Source organism: Drosophila bipectinata, chromosome 2L (assembly GCF_030179905.1).
Source record: "Drosophila bipectinata strain 14024-0381.07 chromosome 2L, DbipHiC1v2, whole genome shotgun sequence".
NCBI classification, from domain to species: domain Eukaryota; kingdom Metazoa; phylum Arthropoda; class Insecta; order Diptera; family Drosophilidae; genus Drosophila; species Drosophila bipectinata.
In genome coordinates this window covers 3,172,497-3,190,843 of record NC_091736.1, presented here as the reverse complement: position 1 = coordinate 3,190,843, position 18,347 = coordinate 3,172,497, and the positions used below count along the sequence as shown (strand labels likewise).

General features: G+C 44.0%; 1 protein-coding gene across 1 annotated transcript; it reads left to right on the top strand.

Annotated features, from left to right (window-relative positions):
- The first annotated feature begins 1,284 nt into the window (after positions 1-1,284).
- Positions 1,285-18,227, top strand: vkg (Collagen alpha-1(IV) chain viking). Its single transcript, XM_017240071.3, has 9 exons — positions 1,285-1,397; positions 1,527-1,710; positions 11,769-11,951; positions 12,007-12,051; positions 12,111-14,721; positions 14,783-16,700; positions 16,756-16,870; positions 16,926-17,149; positions 17,210-18,227. Exons 2-9 carry the CDS (start codon positions 1,621-1,623, stop codon positions 17,892-17,894), a joined length of 5,871 nt encoding a protein of 1,956 aa, XP_017095560.3. The 5' UTR covers positions 1,285-1,397; positions 1,527-1,620; the 3' UTR covers positions 17,895-18,227.
- Positions 18,228-18,347: the final 120 nt, after the last annotated feature.

Sequence of the window (18,347 nt, the reverse complement as noted above, 5' to 3'; positions counted from 1 at the left end):
ATTGAAACCACTAGGAATTATATTGTTTGGTATTGAGACTTGAAAATACCCGTTTTTTTAAAGAACTATGTAGGTTCAAAATTAGAAATTTATTTCATAATGTTATAGAACACAATAGAAACTTTACCATACCTCGTAAAAAGCATATATTGTTGAATTGGAAAGATATTTCTTAAATAAAACACACCCATGACTTTAATATCCATAATTTTGGCGATTCTTATATCCTTAAAATGGTAATAATGGTAATAATATTTACAAATATATTAATATTTGTAGCTATAGAATTGTTTTCAAACATAGTCTTTTAGAAAAAAATATTTTAAAGGATTTATTTTATATATTAAAGTATTTAAGAAGCTAAAAATTGTTAAGACCTTTTATAAAAAGAGGCTACCAAAAATTGCAATGAAAAAAGTTTACAACAAATCTAAGTTGACATTTTTGTAAAAATAGTATTTTAAATTTTATGAATTTAAAAATTTATTTTGGTTTGAAAATTCAAATATTACTTAAGTTTTACATTATTTTGAATGCATGGTTATTAGACATATGTCAAAAATATGGTTAAGCTTAAAAATGAAAATTATATGCCAATATTTATTTGTTTAGTTATTATAACCAAAACTCGGACAAAATATATATGTTGGTCCCTAGATTCACTAACTAACTAAGAGATGAAAAGTTATAATATTTAAATTTTAAAAGATAGAAGATAGAAATATGGATAGATAGAAGATAGGATAGAAGAAAGTTTATTATTGTGGAAGACATGAAATACAAAAAGGATACCAGACCAGAAATGTGAAATAAATGTATGCTGTCTTTCCAACTTTAAGTTTCTACAAAAGAATGTAAAACTTTGTCAAAATAGCAAAATCTTAAAAAAGTGAATCCTTATCCATTCCTATTTAAATAAAATATAAAAATATATGTTAACACAACATTATACCCCTGTTTATAGTGGGTATTAGAACCCAAAATGGGAAATAGAATCTATATGCCCCGAAAGAACAAGTGGCTCGAACCGGGCAGCTTTGATTCGGTTAGCTGGCTCCGTGCTCCAATCCCCATTTCCTCGTTTCAAGGCGGCAAAGTGCTAAATTCATACAGCCCCACCTCCTCTCGCACCATTTTTTTTTATTTTCCATCCGGGCCTGTCCCTGGCCTGTGCCGTCGCACCCACACATCGAAAAGCTCGCAGTGGGAGTGTATTAGTGGGCCGAACGACAATCGGTTGCACGAACGGCGACGATCGTGGCGAGCGGGCAACGAATTCGAATTTCTTTGGCGGGGCTCGTGTTTAGTAACACTTCCACTTCGAACGCTTGACGATCTCCACATGTGGGGAGTGTGCTGTGCCCGACGATCGCAGCAGCAGCAAATCAGCGTTTTCTGTTAGTTTCATTTACATTTTTCCACTAAATTATTTTCAAACGGTTTTTTAACTAATAATTCTTATATATTATTGTTAATTTTTTGAAATTTTCAAAATCTTCCTAACTTAATGTTTATTTCGTTCGCAGTATCGTGTGTGTGTTGAGAGAGAGTCAGACAGAGAGAGAGTCGGAAAGTGAGACAAAATAAAGTTTGTGGCTAGGACCAAAGGACCTATCGAAGATGTTACCCAGAGATCTACGGCATCTCTCGGGTCTGCTGGGCGCCGTTGTATTGCTGGCCAGCGTTGTGTCCTTTGCGGAGGCAAAGAAGGTAAGTCTTAGATCAAAGGGTTAAGTTTATAAAACCAAAATATATAGTTCAAATATAAGTTTTTAAAAAATTCCTAAAATTAACAATGCTTTTAAAACTGTAGGAAACTTGGGGAAACATTTCCTACTCAAAGTTTCTAGTATTCAAAGAGCTTGTCAAACTGTAAGATGATTCTGATTTCAGATTTTTATTAAAAATTAAATGCAGTAATATTTTTAATTAGTTAACATAAAATTGACACTGCAGTACACTTTAAAGGTGTTTTAAAAAATACTAAAAACACAAATTCATTAAATTATTATTTTTATTTATTTTTTATTTAAAAATTATCAACAAGTCACTAAAATTAGGTCAACTTGCAGTACTCAACTCTTAATCATTACAGCTATTGTTATTGTGAAATATTGCACTCCTTCGTATATTTCACATTTCCGGCGGATTCTGTTGCAACTCTTTGCCTTTTGGGAGATAATCTTGGGGACTTGGTGGGTTCAATCGGGTACCGCCGGGTTCGGGGACGGATTATGTCATTAACTTATTTTGCGAACCTATTTCAGTAGGTCACCCAGGTCAGCGATAATAATGAGCGATAACCTCTACTAATCTACAAATTATTTGATTTTTTGACCATACGATTCTGCCATTGAACGTTTCCGGTTAGCAATTAAATTTAATTATAGTTGATAATTGTAAGACAACGATTTGTTAATAATCAGTCGCTTTAGAAATGTTTTAAATAGAATTCAACAAAGTTGCCAAACTTATCCCCCTAAATAGCTGCCCCCACGTGTAGGCAATGGTTTTTGTAAACTGCTTGTAAAACTCAAAGTCACAAAATTTTAATTTTCAGACACTTTAACTCAAGCACTGAACTTTTGTTTATATAAATAATTAATCATAATTAAATTGTTTCCGTTTTTTGACACTTTGTGATGATAAAGGCGTTTTTTTTGGCTCGAATAGATTTCGTAAGAGCAGGGATTAAAAAAATGGAACACATGCCGGCGGCGCCTACTTTTAGATTTGAGCTTATCAGCCTTATAAATGGGCTGCTGCCCGCTGATCTACAAATTTAATTAGACTTATTGCTATGTTGGCGACATTGAGGCATTGATAGCATGTTTCGCTGATTGCGACATGAGTTTCAAGATTCTAATTTAGAAAATAGAACTCGAACAGTGTCGCCAACAGGCCCAGAGGCTATCACTGGATTTGGCCTGACTTTTGCCCGTTTTCAAGTTGCCGTTCAGGCTAATGCTTTCAGGCTCATTCGATGATTTTCAAACAATAATTTTTCATAATTTCTGTGCACTCAATTCATGGGATCTACTTTGGATCTACATCGCTCACGTGTTTGGCATCATAAATCCGTCACAAATGTGTGCAGCTCGTTTGACAACTCCAGTAATTTGATTCGCACTTCTTTTCGCACTCGGTTACGTGGTCAATGCCATGGGCCCTGGCTCAGTTAGACCCCAATTGCCCCAACTCCCCGATTCCGGGTGAGAGCTCCCCAGCTCCCCAGGTCTTGTGGCCTGGAGTTGGAAGACAAAACCGCAAAACGTTAATAAACTTGATTTCATTTGCTACTGTCGTTTTAGTTACCCTTTGGGGAAAAACGGCATTTATTAATATTGAAAAATGGTTCTTTTTTTTTATTAAAATTACAACTCAGATAAAAAAAAATGAGTCAAAAACCTGACATTGTAAAACTTAAGATTAACAGCAGGAAGTGCTAGTGAATTGCTTCCTTATTAGTAATGTTTTATTAAAAGCAAATTACAATGTAGCTTATCAAGAAATAGAACTTAGGTCTCTTTTTTCCATGTTTTTATTATTATTAATTAAAATAATTAAAGAGTATTTACCTTTAGTAACCTAAATCTTTAAAAATTACCTACCAATTCAGTTAACCATCATCGAGCAGCGCTTCTCAAACTATTTTGCAAGCAGTTGGCGGCTCAAATGATTTCCTTTTCCGCTGAGAAGAATAACAATCGGCCATTATTTAAGAGCAGCTTGCAGGCTAAAGTCTAAGAGAGCCAGCCCCAACAAGTGAGAGCACTGACACAGGCCAGAGAGACCCAGTAAACTTCTTCAACTGCAGCTGAGGCTGTTGCTTTTCTATGAATGAATTATTGATAAATTGCCTTTATCAGCGGCTGCCCATCCTCTCCGTCCCCTCCCATCCCCACTTTGTATTCAAATCGGCTCTTTGAGTCTCCCCTTTCTTTATTCCTCCTGCAGCTTCCAGTGCACTTGTTCTCGCTGCTATATATGGAAATGCCGTTATTGTCTGAGCATAAGTGTGCTTTTGAGTATTGGTTTGAGTGTGTGTGTGTGGGTGTGTGAGTGAGAGTGCCGACAATTAGCAACTTAAGTGATCGGTGAAGGGTTTTTCTCAGGGGGACTGCCGTTGGGGCTGCGGAAACCGAGGGAGGGGGATGCGGCAATCTTTTGACGTTCTGCACCATTTCAAATTGGAATTGAAAGTTGCTCGATTGTTTGTTGTTGCTTCTGCAAACGGCGGAGGCTGCTTCTGCTCTCGCCATGTTTTAGAAACTTTCCTGATGCACTGAGAGAAAAATAGGGTAAACAAGAAAAAAAAATTATAAACAAAATATTGGAGAAGTTTTGGATGCAGAGATTTACGATTAAATGAAAAATAATTAAAATCAAAAATAATTCTTATTCCTAATTTTTCTCTTCAACCCATTACTCCTCCCCTTTTTCTCGATCATCTACAATTTCAATTTCTTGAGGGACTTTGGCTCTTGTTGCTTATACCAGAAGAGATCCTGATCAGAACTGACCCGACTCAGGCATAAATCACTGACCAGTGGGATCGCCCAGACAGAGCGGGGCCAAATGGGGAATTAACACTCTGGTCTGGACTCGACTGGACCGCCCAAGAACAACAACAACAACAGCAGGGGCTGGAACAACAATGATCATCATCTTATGGGTTGGAGTCTTTGTGAAAGTTTATTTGCGTGCTTGAGTAGAATTGTTTGGCGAGTTGCATTTCAATTTGACTCAATTATTTATTTATCTGCAACTGAATGCGGAAATTATGCGAAGTCTCTTTAAGTTGAGAATATGTGTGTGATGGATATACATACATAGAACGTACAACATGTTGTATGAGTGATATGGATGGAGGACCACTTAGTAGCAGTCGTCGTCGCTGTAATGAATTTTGTAAATTGAAACGATTATTTATGAGCAAGTGCTGAAGAAACTCATGAAATTGGGTTATCAGTCATCTGTCTCATAACTGCAGCTCGTTGTTCTCCTTTTGCCATGTTATCAGTACTACTTGGCACTCAGTCAGAGGGACAGACGGACAGACGGTCCAGGCTTATGGAATTGATATTCATTAGAGCAGCTGAACTTTATACATATATTTAGACACACTATACACTTTAATAAAGACTGTCGGTGGCTGTGTGTCCGTTGCTGAGATTCCATTTCAAAAAGCAAACGTCATGGCTAAAAATAAATTAGCTTTATTTGTACACATTTCACCCAGAGACCAGCTCTCTAAGTTGACTTTCCAGACTTTTGATTGCCTAAATTATTGGCAGAAAATTGAAAAAGATAGCCATTTCGTTGATAACTCGACGATTTTTTATTGGGTTTAATAAACTAGATGGATTTTAGTGCAAAATTTTATGGAGAAAAATTAAAAAAGTTTAGAACCCATAGAGGACTTTGCTTTCTTTATAATTCTTACCATTTTTATACCCTTGCAGAGGGATCTTAAATCTTAACTTTATAGGAAGGGTTTTTGAGGGGCTTAGGAAAAAGTATAAGAACTATTAAGCCTGGGAAATTTTTGGTTCCTCTATAATCCTTATAATTTATATTCCACTATAAAAGATAACTATCAAAGAAACTATTAACTGCAATATGAATTCTACTTTTCCATACCTGGGAGAAAATCTGGGAAACTCATATATCATTTTTATAATATTATAACTTCCTTCCTATATATATAAGGGAAGGATACTAGAAAATGATGAAAAATAGTAAAAAACAAGAAAGGAATGCTAACTTCGGGCGGAGCCGAAGTTTATATACCCTTGCAGTTAAAACCGGATATATATCGCAAACATCGGATATAGTTGGCCGATCCTTATGGGAATAGGAATATATAATCAAATTTATTACAATACAAAATCTAAAAAAAGTCCCAAACTTCTATCTTCAAAAATACCAAAGTTGGTATTTCTACCAAAAACCATTACCGATCGTTCAGTTATATGGCAGCTATAGGATATAGTCGGCCGATCCTAATGAAATTTGGTAGGTCGGATTAACTGACCAAATATATAATCTGTACCAAGTTCCAGCTTTCTATCTTCAAAAACACGAAAGTTGGGTCATTTCCGATCGTTCAGTTATATGGCAGCTATAGGATATAGTCGGCCGATCCTTACGAAATTTGGCATGTCGTATTATTTTGCCAAAAATAGCTCTCATGTCAAATTTGAACTCTCTAACTCTAAAAACATCAAAGTTATACCATTTCCGATCAATCAGTTATATGGCAGCTATATGATATAGTCGGCCGATCCGGGCCGTTCCGACTTATATACTGCGTGCAAAGGAAAGAAGGGTGTGTGCAAAGTTTCAAGTCGATAGCTTTAAAACTGAGAGACTAGTTTGCGTAGAAACAGACAGACGGACAGACAGACGGACAGACGGACAGACGGACAGACGGACAGACGGACAGACGGACATGCTTATATCAACTCAGGAGGTGATCCTGATCAAGAATATATATACTTTATAGGGTCGGAGATGTCTCCTTCACTGCGTTGCACACTTTTGACCAAAATTATAATACCCTCTGCAAGGGTATAAAAAGTAAAAGACCATACAAGATTATCGGCTCTACACTAATATTAACAGTTTTATTTCCTTATAATGGTTACCAATCAAAACATCAGCCTTTATCTTCCATTCTAGCTTGAAAAAAGTATAATTTCCATCAAGAACTGCCGAAAACATTAGTTTTGAAAGGATGTGACATAATAATTTAAATATATAGGTATAACCCCTTCATTTTACAAACAATTAATCTAAAAATGCTGATGAAACCATCTATTTTAAATGTAGTTTACTTTATATATTATTTGTTAGAAAAAAGGTGCAATGTTCAGGTCATATTAATCAGGCGGCGCTTCCTTATCGCCAATTTGTAGGCGATCGTTTTGACAGCTCCATGTCCATCAATTTCAATGTTAATTCGAGTGGCCGGCAATTAATTATCATCTGTCAGGCTTGTGTCCAAACAATTATGTGCAATGATGCCGTAACCTAGTACTTAAATGGCCCAACTGCGATTGTTTTGCTCATTTGTGGACCTCCTTGGAGGAGTGCGTGGGTGGGTTCCCCACATATTCCATATTCCATATTCCATATGTGTACTCCCAAGTTCTGTATCTTTTTCCATACGATGTCAAGCGAATGCAAAAAAAAATGATGTCATGCTGCAAGTGCGCCCGTCCAGATGTGCATTCATTATGCTCTCGGCGGGGTGGTGAGCGGTGAGATAGGGGGGTCTGACTCTTTTCATGTCAATCACACGTTGCTCATATGTTGCCCCATATTTAATTTTTATACTGCTACCCTGTACTAATGCCCCACAATGGGGGGCTGTTGGACTGATCGCATGAGTCATCTCTGTGGCCTGGAATGTTGCAAGCTGCAATTGGGTTACATGCTCAATGAAATACTTTTATGGGAAGTGAGCTACTAAAAGTTTTTTGAAGTCGATTGCGACCTAAAGGCTATAACCATACATTCCTTAAAGGTAATTTTTTGGAAATGGGTTTTGAATTCGAAATGGAAATGGAATGCATATGGAAATATTTTTAATAAAACATATGAATGTTTCTAAAATAAATGGTTCTTTAAGAGGTTATTTAACCACCTGAATTATTTAGTTGTAGTTAATTATATTTACTAATAATATATTTACTAATAATAATAATATTTGAAAGTTTTCTTAGCCACAGATCATATATTTTTTTGGGAAAACTCACAGTCAGCATAACCAGGTCTACTACATAATTTTACATTCGTGCTTTCATTGTTGCATGCCGTTTTCAAAACGTTTATGAGGCATATTTTACAACTGATTTGTTTTTGTTATTGCTGCCGAGATGCCACTGCTGCAAGTCCCCCACTCCAATCCCCAGCCATGGGGAAAATGGTCTTGATTGATGGCGCGTGTTGTTCGACTTGGCGAATTGGGTCAATTCTGACGCACCGAAGGATCCTCTATTTTTTAAACTAACAATTAGTATCTGTATCTGTTTCCGAGCCTTGGATTCTTGTCCGACTTGGCAACAAAGACCACAATTGATGGTGGGTTTGTCTGCAACAGATAACCCCTTTGTCCATCAATGAAGGAATATGGAAAGATTATTTTTATAATTCATATATTCTATATAGTATACATCGTATACAATTTAATGCCAAATTAAAATAATGCTTTTCGCGCTCGACTTGAAAAAATCTGTCCTGGCTTATCAGCATATTAATGATGACATTCTTATAATTATAATATTTTTGTATTCCACATCCGGGCAGGGCAGGGCAGGGCAGGGCAGGCCACCACCAGATTACCAGACGATCTTGCCTACTCTTTCTTTAGATAATAACCCGTCCCTTTCGAGAGACGTTTCGCTGTGCTCTGCATTCCCTGAATAACTCAAGAACTCCAGAAGGTATCGCTTGCACTTCGAAGGAAAGACATAGCCTTAGCACCCCCGGCTAATGTCATCGGATACCCAAGACCAGGACCCCAGACTGGGGCCAATGGACTTGCATTGTGGATCCGAGAAACATCATCTCTCGTTGTCTGTCCCGCCATTCATATGCATTTTCGCTAGTCCGGCGATTAGCGTGGGTGGGTGTGCCCAATTGTCGCGCCAGATAGATAGATATATGCCAGATATATGTATATATCATCTGGCCGGGGATCTCTAGCGGAGGCCTAGCTTTGACCTTAAACTATGCATTTGCCTCAGATGGGTTGGGGTAGTGGGGCGGAATACCGGCAACTGGGACAATTGGCGTTAACATTTGCAAATGCGCTTAAGTGCGCGCCACTGACACACTCACCGCCTCCCAGTTACCTCCGCGAGAGTGTGCATATATCCGTGTATATGTATGGACTGGGTCAGACAATGGGTAGAATTTCGAGACACAGTGGTGCAACAGGTGTTCTATATTGGCTAACAAATATCAGGTTCTTTGAGGCTCTGAAATATATATATTTTTAGTAAATTGGGTTAAACAGAGTTTGTAGTTTTAGGTTTTGGGAATTATTTTTGAAAAAAAGGTTAAGGTCTTTAATTTAGGTGGATGACATTTTTTACTTAAAATTAAACAAATTTATTATAGTTTTAATATAATTTTTTTCTTAAAAAAGATTTTATTTTAATTTATATTTACTTTATTCACAAATCTTTGAGTTTCATTTTTGGGAAAAAAAACTATTGCATACTTAGAAGGTGAAACTTAGATGTGGCTTCTAAGACATTTATAATTTGAAAAATTAAAAAAAAAAAACATATAGAGCTCATTTTACTAGGTTATAAATTAATTATAAGACCCTGAGGTTAGTAAAATTTAAAAAAATATAGAATAAATTAAGGGAATAGACAAAGAATCTTAGGATGATGGTTAAATATGTCTAAATCCTCTATTTTAAATAGCTTTCTATCTCCTAGCTAGATCCCCAAATATTTTATAACTAAGAAAAAACCTCATAATATTAAATATTTTCCCCATTTTGTGTGAATAAATAAAAGACACCTTAAACCTGTTCAAGTAATTTCACCAAAAACGCGTGCCCATTCAGGAATTTGAATAATATAATTTTTTTGGAAATATTCCCAGAGTCAGTGGCTCCTTTGCTGACATCAACGGAATCGGGTGCATATGTGAAATAAGCACAGTGCAGTTGAGTTTTTTTTCCAATTTTTTTTTTTTTTTTTGGCGGCAATCAAACAGTAGAGCCAACCCTTTCCCCCATTTTTTGAGTGGCTCTTGCCTCAACGACGCCACTCAGCAGTGCGTTGTCTGGCGGTGGTGCCATCCAAAAAATACAAAAAAAATATAAATATGTATGGAAGTGGCGGTGGCCCATATATGGAGCCTGGGTATACATATATATAGAGCATATATTTACATATGCATTCACAAGTATTGCCTTGCCCAGTGTCAAGTTCAAGGAAATTGCAGTGCTGTCACTTTTCAACGTGTTACCGCAACAATCTTCACTTCACTTCACAAAATATATATGTTTTCTGAATTTATTTTCATGTCATACGAGCTTGAGGATTACTTATGTTTCTGTATTTTGCAATTGATTGAATGAAATTCGATGGTGTTTTAATTTTTTTTGGTTTCCAAGCCAATTTCAATTGAAGGAATGTGTTGTGTGTGAAACAAAAGACTTGATCGATGTGCCTTACTTTCTCGGGAAGTATGTACATATATTTTTCAAATCTTCTGGCTGGCTAATAAAAGCATTTCAATATTTCTCACAGTTTCTCGCACAGTTGGTATTTCCAGCAATCGAGTGCAATTGTTTCTCTGCACCTGCATCGCCCCCAATGTGAGGTGGGGTCGTTGGATTTTATTTTCGTATCTGCAGTTTCTTGATTCTTCAGTTCGATGGTACAAACATCATAGCATCTTTTGGTTCACCGCATAGTCTTCTATTCAGCTTTTTTTTTTTTTAATTTTCTAGTTTTTCAGCATTTGCTTTTTTGTATTGTTTACTTTTCACGTTCTCGTTTCGGGATTTTGGATTTGGTGATGTGAATATTTAGTTAACAGATGGTTTGATCTCCTGCAAGTCAAAAGTTTACTTCTGGGAATCCATTCGCGGAGGATGTCTCTTCCCCTTTTTTCACAGCTTTTTGGGGCTTTGAACTCCGGGCGATGTCGCTGCCGGAATCTCATTGAGTCACATAAACAGATTTTTCGCTATTTGTAAATCAGAAAATTGGCCAAACATTTGACACTAATTTGTTTCATCCAACAAACAATTAAACATATATTTTTCAAATGCAAAAAACGTATTTAGAAAATATACAACAAAAAATCTAAAATCTCAACACATACGTGCAACATGTGTGCAGTTTTTTTTTTCATTCTTTAAATTGTTTTTTTATTTTTGGAGAAACATTCAGAATATAAAGCATTTAATGAAGGCAGGCCATAATTTTCCGACTTTTAACCAACATGAAATTATGTCAATTCTATTAATATACAAAACAAATTAAGGATGTTTATGCTCTGACATCAATGAGGAAGCCGCAATAAGCCACGAATTCTGGCATGAAAAAATTAAATAAATATATTACGAAATGGCCAAAAAGGTGTTCAACTTCAACCTACCTCAAAAAAGTGAATCTTGAAGTGAGTTCATAATTTGAAATATTCCAGATAATGGCTAGCATTTTTGTTTATGGCTGCACATTAATTGGGTTAAAAATGCGTTGAATGTGAAGCCAACACCGCCGACAGGGGGCCCCAGACCCCATCAGTCTTCGGGCCAACTTCAGGGCGAGGTCCACTGAGCGTGTTCTATGCACTCGCTCAATTGACTAAGCAAACTATAGAAGATTATCTCATTGCAAACGGAAACAGTGCAATTAAAGCAGGGAAACTGCAGCTGCGAAATACTGCAATTTTTATTGTTGTTGATTTTCTGGTTAAACCCGGGCCCCGATTTTTGTTTTGAGAAGGAATTTCACGAAATCACAGAGCATTATGAGTTATTATGAGTCGAAGGTCATTTTAAAGGGGTATTAATAGGTACTCCTGGTAGAACTCATATCTAAGAAGTCCCTAGGAAATAGATAGAATAATGAAACTAGAACGAATTGATTCTGACAACTTTGATTCTCTAAACAAGAGTCCCAATCAGGGGCAATCAAGAGAGTACCCCTTCTGATATACCCAATAAATTAAGGTTTTATTTTGAAAAAAAAAGTCCAACTGACACCACTTTGGGATCTCCATTCCAGGAATGTAACACAACGGTATGTGACTGCAAAGGCATCAAAGGAAAACAGGGCGCAATCGGACCCTTTGGAGTCATCGGACTGGAGGGAGCCCACGGAGACAATGGACCATACGGACCACCCGGCCGTCTTGGCGAGAAGGGTGACGTTGGCGAATACGGCGGAGTAGGCGAAAAAGGACATCGTGTAAGTGGCTCTTGAGGATATATTGGAAAACATCTTATTAATTACATGATTTTAGGGTGAGAGTGGACCACAAGGACAGCCCGGTATTCCTGGCAATAGAGTAAGTTAATATTTAAACTAACTTAATTATAACATCTAATAAAAAAATAATTTATGAAGGGTATCCCCGGAGAGGATGGCCCTGCAGGACCTCGTGGTATTGACGGCTGCGACGGACGTCCAGGATCAATGGGTGAACCCGGAAGACCAGGCGAAAATGGAAAGCCGGGTCAGATGGGAGCTCCTGGTGTCGCGGGAGCACCTGGTGACGCCGGAGAGGGCGGCATCAATTCCAAGGGCACCAAGGGTACCCGAGGCGAGCGCGGTATCGACGGCTCCCAAGGCCCGCCCGGATTCGAGGGCGATCGCGGCCAGAAAGGTGACACCGGCTTCGCGGGCATGGAGGGTGAGAAGGGAGACCGCGGCTTCCAGGGCGTCAAGGGCGACACTGGCGAGCCATTGGAGACGAACTACAGCTACCAGGGCACACCTGGCGAGAAGGGTGAGCCCGGCGAGGGCGAGCCCGGTGCATTGACTACAGACTTGTCCCAAAAGGGCTACAAGGGATACGTGGGCAAGCGTGGCTTGGATGGACCTGTAGGACCGGAGGGAGAACGCGGACCCTCCGGACGAAATGGACTGCCCGGAATTCGAGGTGATAATGGAGAGCCCGGAGAGCGTGGCAAGCCCGGCAAGGATGGAGAGTCTGGTAACCCCGGACCTAAGGGCGGTAAAGGTGCCCCCGGTTACGACGGACTGAATGGAGCCGATGGCAGACCCGGTGAAAGGGGTGAGGACGGCTTCGACGGTACGCCAGGCATCCAGGGACCCCAAGGACCACCCGGTATCTATGACCCTACTCTTAGCCAGTCGCTACCCGGCCCCATTGGCCCTCAGGGTGATCTGGGACCGGAGGGACCACGCGGATTGAACGGAGTGCCCGGTAAGCAGGGACGCCGCGGACCCCAAGGACCCGCTGGCCAGCCCGGAGACGAGGGATTGAGCGGAAATCGCGGCCCTCCCGGACGCAGCGAACGTGGAGAGGCTGGTGACTATGGTTTCATGGGTCCCCCCGGACCTCAGGGCCCACCTGGCGAGGCGGGACCTCCCGGTCGCACCGGCCTGCGTGGCGATTCTGGCTACAACCTGATCGGACTAAAGGGACAGCCCGGTTTGGATGGTCAGCCTGGACAGTATGGATACCGTGGCGAGCGTGGAGAAGTCGGCTTGCCCGGCGACAAGGGTCTGCCTGGCGAAGGTTACAACATTACGGGTCCCCGCGGTTCACAGGGTCCGCCAGGATTGCGTGGCCGTCCCGGTGATGATGGTTTGCCTGGATATCGCGGCTATCCCGGTGACAAGGGTCTGCGAGGCGACGACTGTGGCATCTGTAATGCCGGACCTCGGGGTACTCGTGGTCAGGAGGGTGACACCGGTTATCCAGGAATTCATGGCAACCGCGGCTTGATCGGTATCACCGGTGCACGTGGCCCGAAGGGAGTGCAGGGCAGGCCCGGTAAGACCGGTTTCAAAGGTATTCGTGGACTCCCCGGTATCCCCGGTGAGCCTGGAGCGACCGGAGCTAAAGGTGCTAAAGGATCACTATTAAGGATAGGTACTCTGGCGGAAGGCCCACAAGGTGATGACGGTGATGACGGTCCCCGTGGATTGCAGGGATTGGATGGTGACCAGGGATTGAACGGCTTCCACGGCAGCCAAGGTCCTCGTGGTGAACCTGGTCTGCGTGGCGATTACGGCGATACTGGAAGGCAAGGAGTTGATGGACGTCCCGGACGTAATGGAATCGATGGTAAGCCCGGTGTCACACCCTCCATCCCTAAACTTTATTTGGTCGGTGAACCGGGTTACAACGGACGCCGCGGCGATCGTGGTGACGATGGAGAACGCGGCTTGAAGGGCGACAAGGGTGAGCCACATCCCGGAGAGATTTACGACAACAGGGGTGATCGTGGTGAATTTGGATACCCGGGCCTGCCCGGCATTCGAGGCCAAAAAGGTGATGAAGGCGATATCGGAATCAACGGCGAGTTAGGTGATCAAGGACCGGTGGGTGCCACGATCCAAGGACCCATAGGATCCAAGGGCTATCCGGGAATCCAAGGTGACTATGGACTGCAGGGTGCTCCCGGAGAGCCCGGCTTGGATGGTGAAGATGGCACGAACGGCAATCCTGGCTACAAGGGCCAGCGTGGTGAGCCTGGACAGTCTGTTATTCCCGGAGAGATAGGTGTATCCGGTCGACCGGGTGTGAAGGGCTATCCCGGAGACGTCGGTGTTGCTGGCCAGTACGGACCTCCAGGCATTCGCGGCCAGAAGGGACAGAAGGGTGAGTTGGGACCTGACGGCGCTACCGGGCAGACCGGTCTTCCCGGCAATAAGGGTCAACAAGGTGACTACTTGGTCGGCCCGCCCGGAGCTGCGGGTCAGCCTGGTCGAAGCGGAAGCGTCGCTCTTCACGGCACTAAGGGCCAGAAGGGAGAGGTCGGCTGGCAAGGTCCTTTCGGCGCGAATGGCCTAAAGGGCAGCATCGGTTTGACCGGCTTACGTGGAGCTCTAGGCAACCCAGGAGTTGCCGGCTTCCCCGGCAGTCCCGGTATTGGAGGATTGCCGGGAATGATCGGCGAGAACGGTGATCGTGGCGACATCGGAGCAGACGGTCGACCAGGTGACATTGGACCACGTGGAGCTGTCGGTGAAATGGGTCCGAAAGGTGAGCTTGCATCTTTATACAACAATTCCAAATCCCAAAAACTTAATGCCTTTCAATACAGGTCTCACTGGTGACGTTGGACCGTTTGGCTATGCCGGAGCCCCTGGCCGCTCTGGTATTAAGGGAGAGCGTGGAGATCAAGGTGTACCCGGTTATCCTGGAATCAAGGGCGCTGCCGCTTACAGCGGCATCAAGGGAGATGCCGGTGAGCCAGGCTATCCTGGACAACAAGGCTACAGAGGAGCTCCGGGAGCCAAGGGTCTTCGTGGACAACCTGGTGATTCACCCGAGCCCCTGGCAGGTGCCATCGGTCGCAAGGGAGAGCCTGGAAGTCCGGGACAAGATGGTCTTCCTGGTCGGTACGGTCTGAAGGGACAACGTGGTGACCAGGGCTTCGCTGGTCAACCTGGCATCCGCGGTGCTCCGGGAGCTATAGGAGTGCCCGGATATCGTGGACGCAACGGTGCTCACGGTCTTAAAGGCGCTGTGGGTGAACGCGGACCCGATGGACCAACCGGTCCTAAGGGAGAGAAGGGTGACGATGGAATCTATGGACTGACGGGACTTCCCGGAAACCAAGGACCTCAAGGCCCTCCCGGCATCCAGGGTCCCCAAGGCGAGCCTGGCGACGAAGGAGAAATAGGCTATCCCGGACGCGTGGAGAACCTGGGTGATCGTTATCTGTACCGCGGCTTCCCCGGAGATCGAGGATTCCAAGGCGCTCAAGGCGAGAAGGGTGATGTCGGCCTAGTCGGATTCATCGGCCTGCAAGGCGCAAAGGGCGAACGAGGAGATATTGGTGTTGCCGGATATCCAGGATTAGATGGTAGTCCAGGACTTAAGGGCGTGCAAGGTGACAGAGGATACCGAGGTCTACCAGGCCTGACGCAATCGGCCGAACGGGGCTTGGATGGTGATGCAGGATACGATGGACGTCCCGGTCGCCCAGGACGCCCGGGCCAGAAAGGAGCTCCGGGTGAACAGGGAGAGTACGGAGAGAACGGTGCAATCGGACACCGAGGACCCGAGATCGAAGGTCCACCTGGACCCCAAGGTGATGTGGGAGCGCCAGGAGCACCCGGACGTCCAGGCTCGTATGGAGTGGCTGGATCTCAGGGAGAGCGCGGTAGTCAAGGTCTGCAGGGTCAGAAGGGAGAGCCCGGCTTTGCCGTATGGGGCCCGCAGGGTGACACTGGTGACGTTGGTTACCAGGGAGCTCCTGGACCCGACGGACTTAAGGGCGAGCCAGGCTACCCCGGTCGGCCTGGCCAGTACGGCCGCCAAGGACCCCAGGGACCCAGAGGTCCCACAGGAGAGATCGGCTGGGGCGGCGTAGACGGCGTGGACGGACTGGCGGGCGTTAAGGGTGAGCCGGGTGAGACGTTCTCTTACTCCTTCGCTCGCCAAGGCGACCGAGGCGAACCCGGACTAGATGGCTTTAAGGGACAGCGTGGCGAGGCCGGAGCTCCTGGATTGGAAGGATACATCGGCTATAGAGGCCTTAAGGGCTATATCGGTGATCAAGGTGAAGTAGGCTATACTGGTGCCGATGGACCGCAAGGACCTCGCGGTGACCAGGGTGCTATAGGTCTGACTGGACGCACTGGTCTCACCGGTAGGCCCGGAGCCCCCGGAGACCCGGCTCCCCCACCACCGCCGCCAAAGAGCCGCGGCTTCATCTTCACCCGCCACTCGCAATCCGTGAACGTACCCCAGTGTCCCGCCAACACGAATCTGTTGTGGGAGGGCTACTCCCTCTCCGGCAACGTTGCCGCCAGTCGTGCCGTGGGCCAGGATCTTGGTCAGTCTGGCTCTTGCATGATGAAGTTCACCACCATGCCGTACATGCTGTGCGATCTGAACAACGTGTGCAACTACGCCCAGAACAACGACGACAGCTTGTGGCTGTCCACCGCCGAGCCCATGCCGATGACCATGGCCCCCATCGAGTCCAAGGACCTCATGAAATACATTTCCCGGTAAGACAGAAACCCTCCATCTTAGATTTAAAATTGTTATTTTTTTTTAATTTAGTTGCGCGGTTTGTGAGACATCCACGAGGGTTATTGCCTTGCACTCGCAATCCATGAGCCTTCCGGAATGTCCTGGCGGCTGGGAGGAGATGTGGACTGGTTACAGTTACTACATGGTAAGGACATAACCGAAATTACCTTTTAAATTGTATTTAACAACCTCATTTTCAGACCACCTTGGATAACACTGGAGGAATCGGTCAAGACCTGGTTTCTCCAGGCTCCTGTTTGGAGGACTTCCGTGCTCAGCCGGTGATTGAGTGCCATGGCCATGGACGGTGCAACTACTACGATGCTTTGGCTTCCTTCTGGCTCTCCGTAATCGAGGACCAGGATCAGTTCAGTAAGCCGCGCCAGCAGACTCTGAAGGCCGACCCGACCAGCAAGATTAGCAGGTGCGTCTTTTCCCCGTTATCCTGAAAAGTGGACATGTTTTAAGATCATTTTACTTACAGGTGCACAGTCTGCCGTCGTCGCGGTGACGCCTTTGTAACCCGCCGTGTGGTCCAGACGGCATCTTCGTCTTGGTCATCAGGATCGAGCTATGAGCCCGCCGGCGAATCACGTTCTTCCCAAGGAGGACCTGGCTTTAGCTCAAGTTGGTCATCTGGTGGAGGATCCGGTGGCAATTCCGGATCCGGAACTGGCTCTGGCTCTGGCTGGTCTTCGAGATCCAACGCTGGTGGAAGTGGAGGAGCTGGCTCTAGCTGGTCATCCAACCCTAGCCCTGGATCCGGTTCAAGCTGGTCATCCAACCCTAGCCCTGGATCCGGTTCAAGCTGGTCATCCAACCCTAGCCCAGGATCCGGTTCAAGCTGGTCATCCAATGCTAGCCCAGGATCCGGTTCAAGCTGGTCATCCAACAATAGACCCGGCTCTAATGCTAGCCCCGGATCCAATACAGGCGCATGGTCAACAAGCTCCAGCTGGAGCTCTGACCCACGAAACCCCGCTGGATCGAACTACCGCACCTACGAGGCCAACCGGCAACCGTACTCCCAGGCGCCCAGCAACTACTACAGCGGAAGGTACAACCAGGCCCAGAGGCGACCAACTCCCCAAAACTACAACGAGTACGCCCGCCAAGGGGACACTCGTACATACCGTCGGCGCACGCGCGAGGACACCCTCGCCCCATAGATTTCCACTAAGTAGCAGTTAAATTTTTGTCTTAAGTCTATTGCTATCCTATCACGATAACGATAACGATCCAAACCAAAAACAAATCAAACCAAAACCGAAACCAACCATAACCACCTAGTAAGTGCCATTTTCTGTGGAGTTGCAATCTAACACAAAGTGTCACATGCCAAAAAACTAAATGGAATTCATAATAAGAGGACGAGAAGAGTATCCACTGCCTGCATAGCAACGAACGAAGAATGTCTTGCGCCTCTGTTGGAATTAATGTAACATAAACCAAAAACAAAACCCAGTTTTTTGATAAATAAAATGTACACAACATAAAAGAAATGCAGTTTTAATGGTAGGCATAGTCTCTACTATAGAAATAGTACCTATGACTAGCCAATCTTATCAAGAATTGCCTTATCACCAAAAAATGTCATCTTCAGATAACATCTCACATTTCTC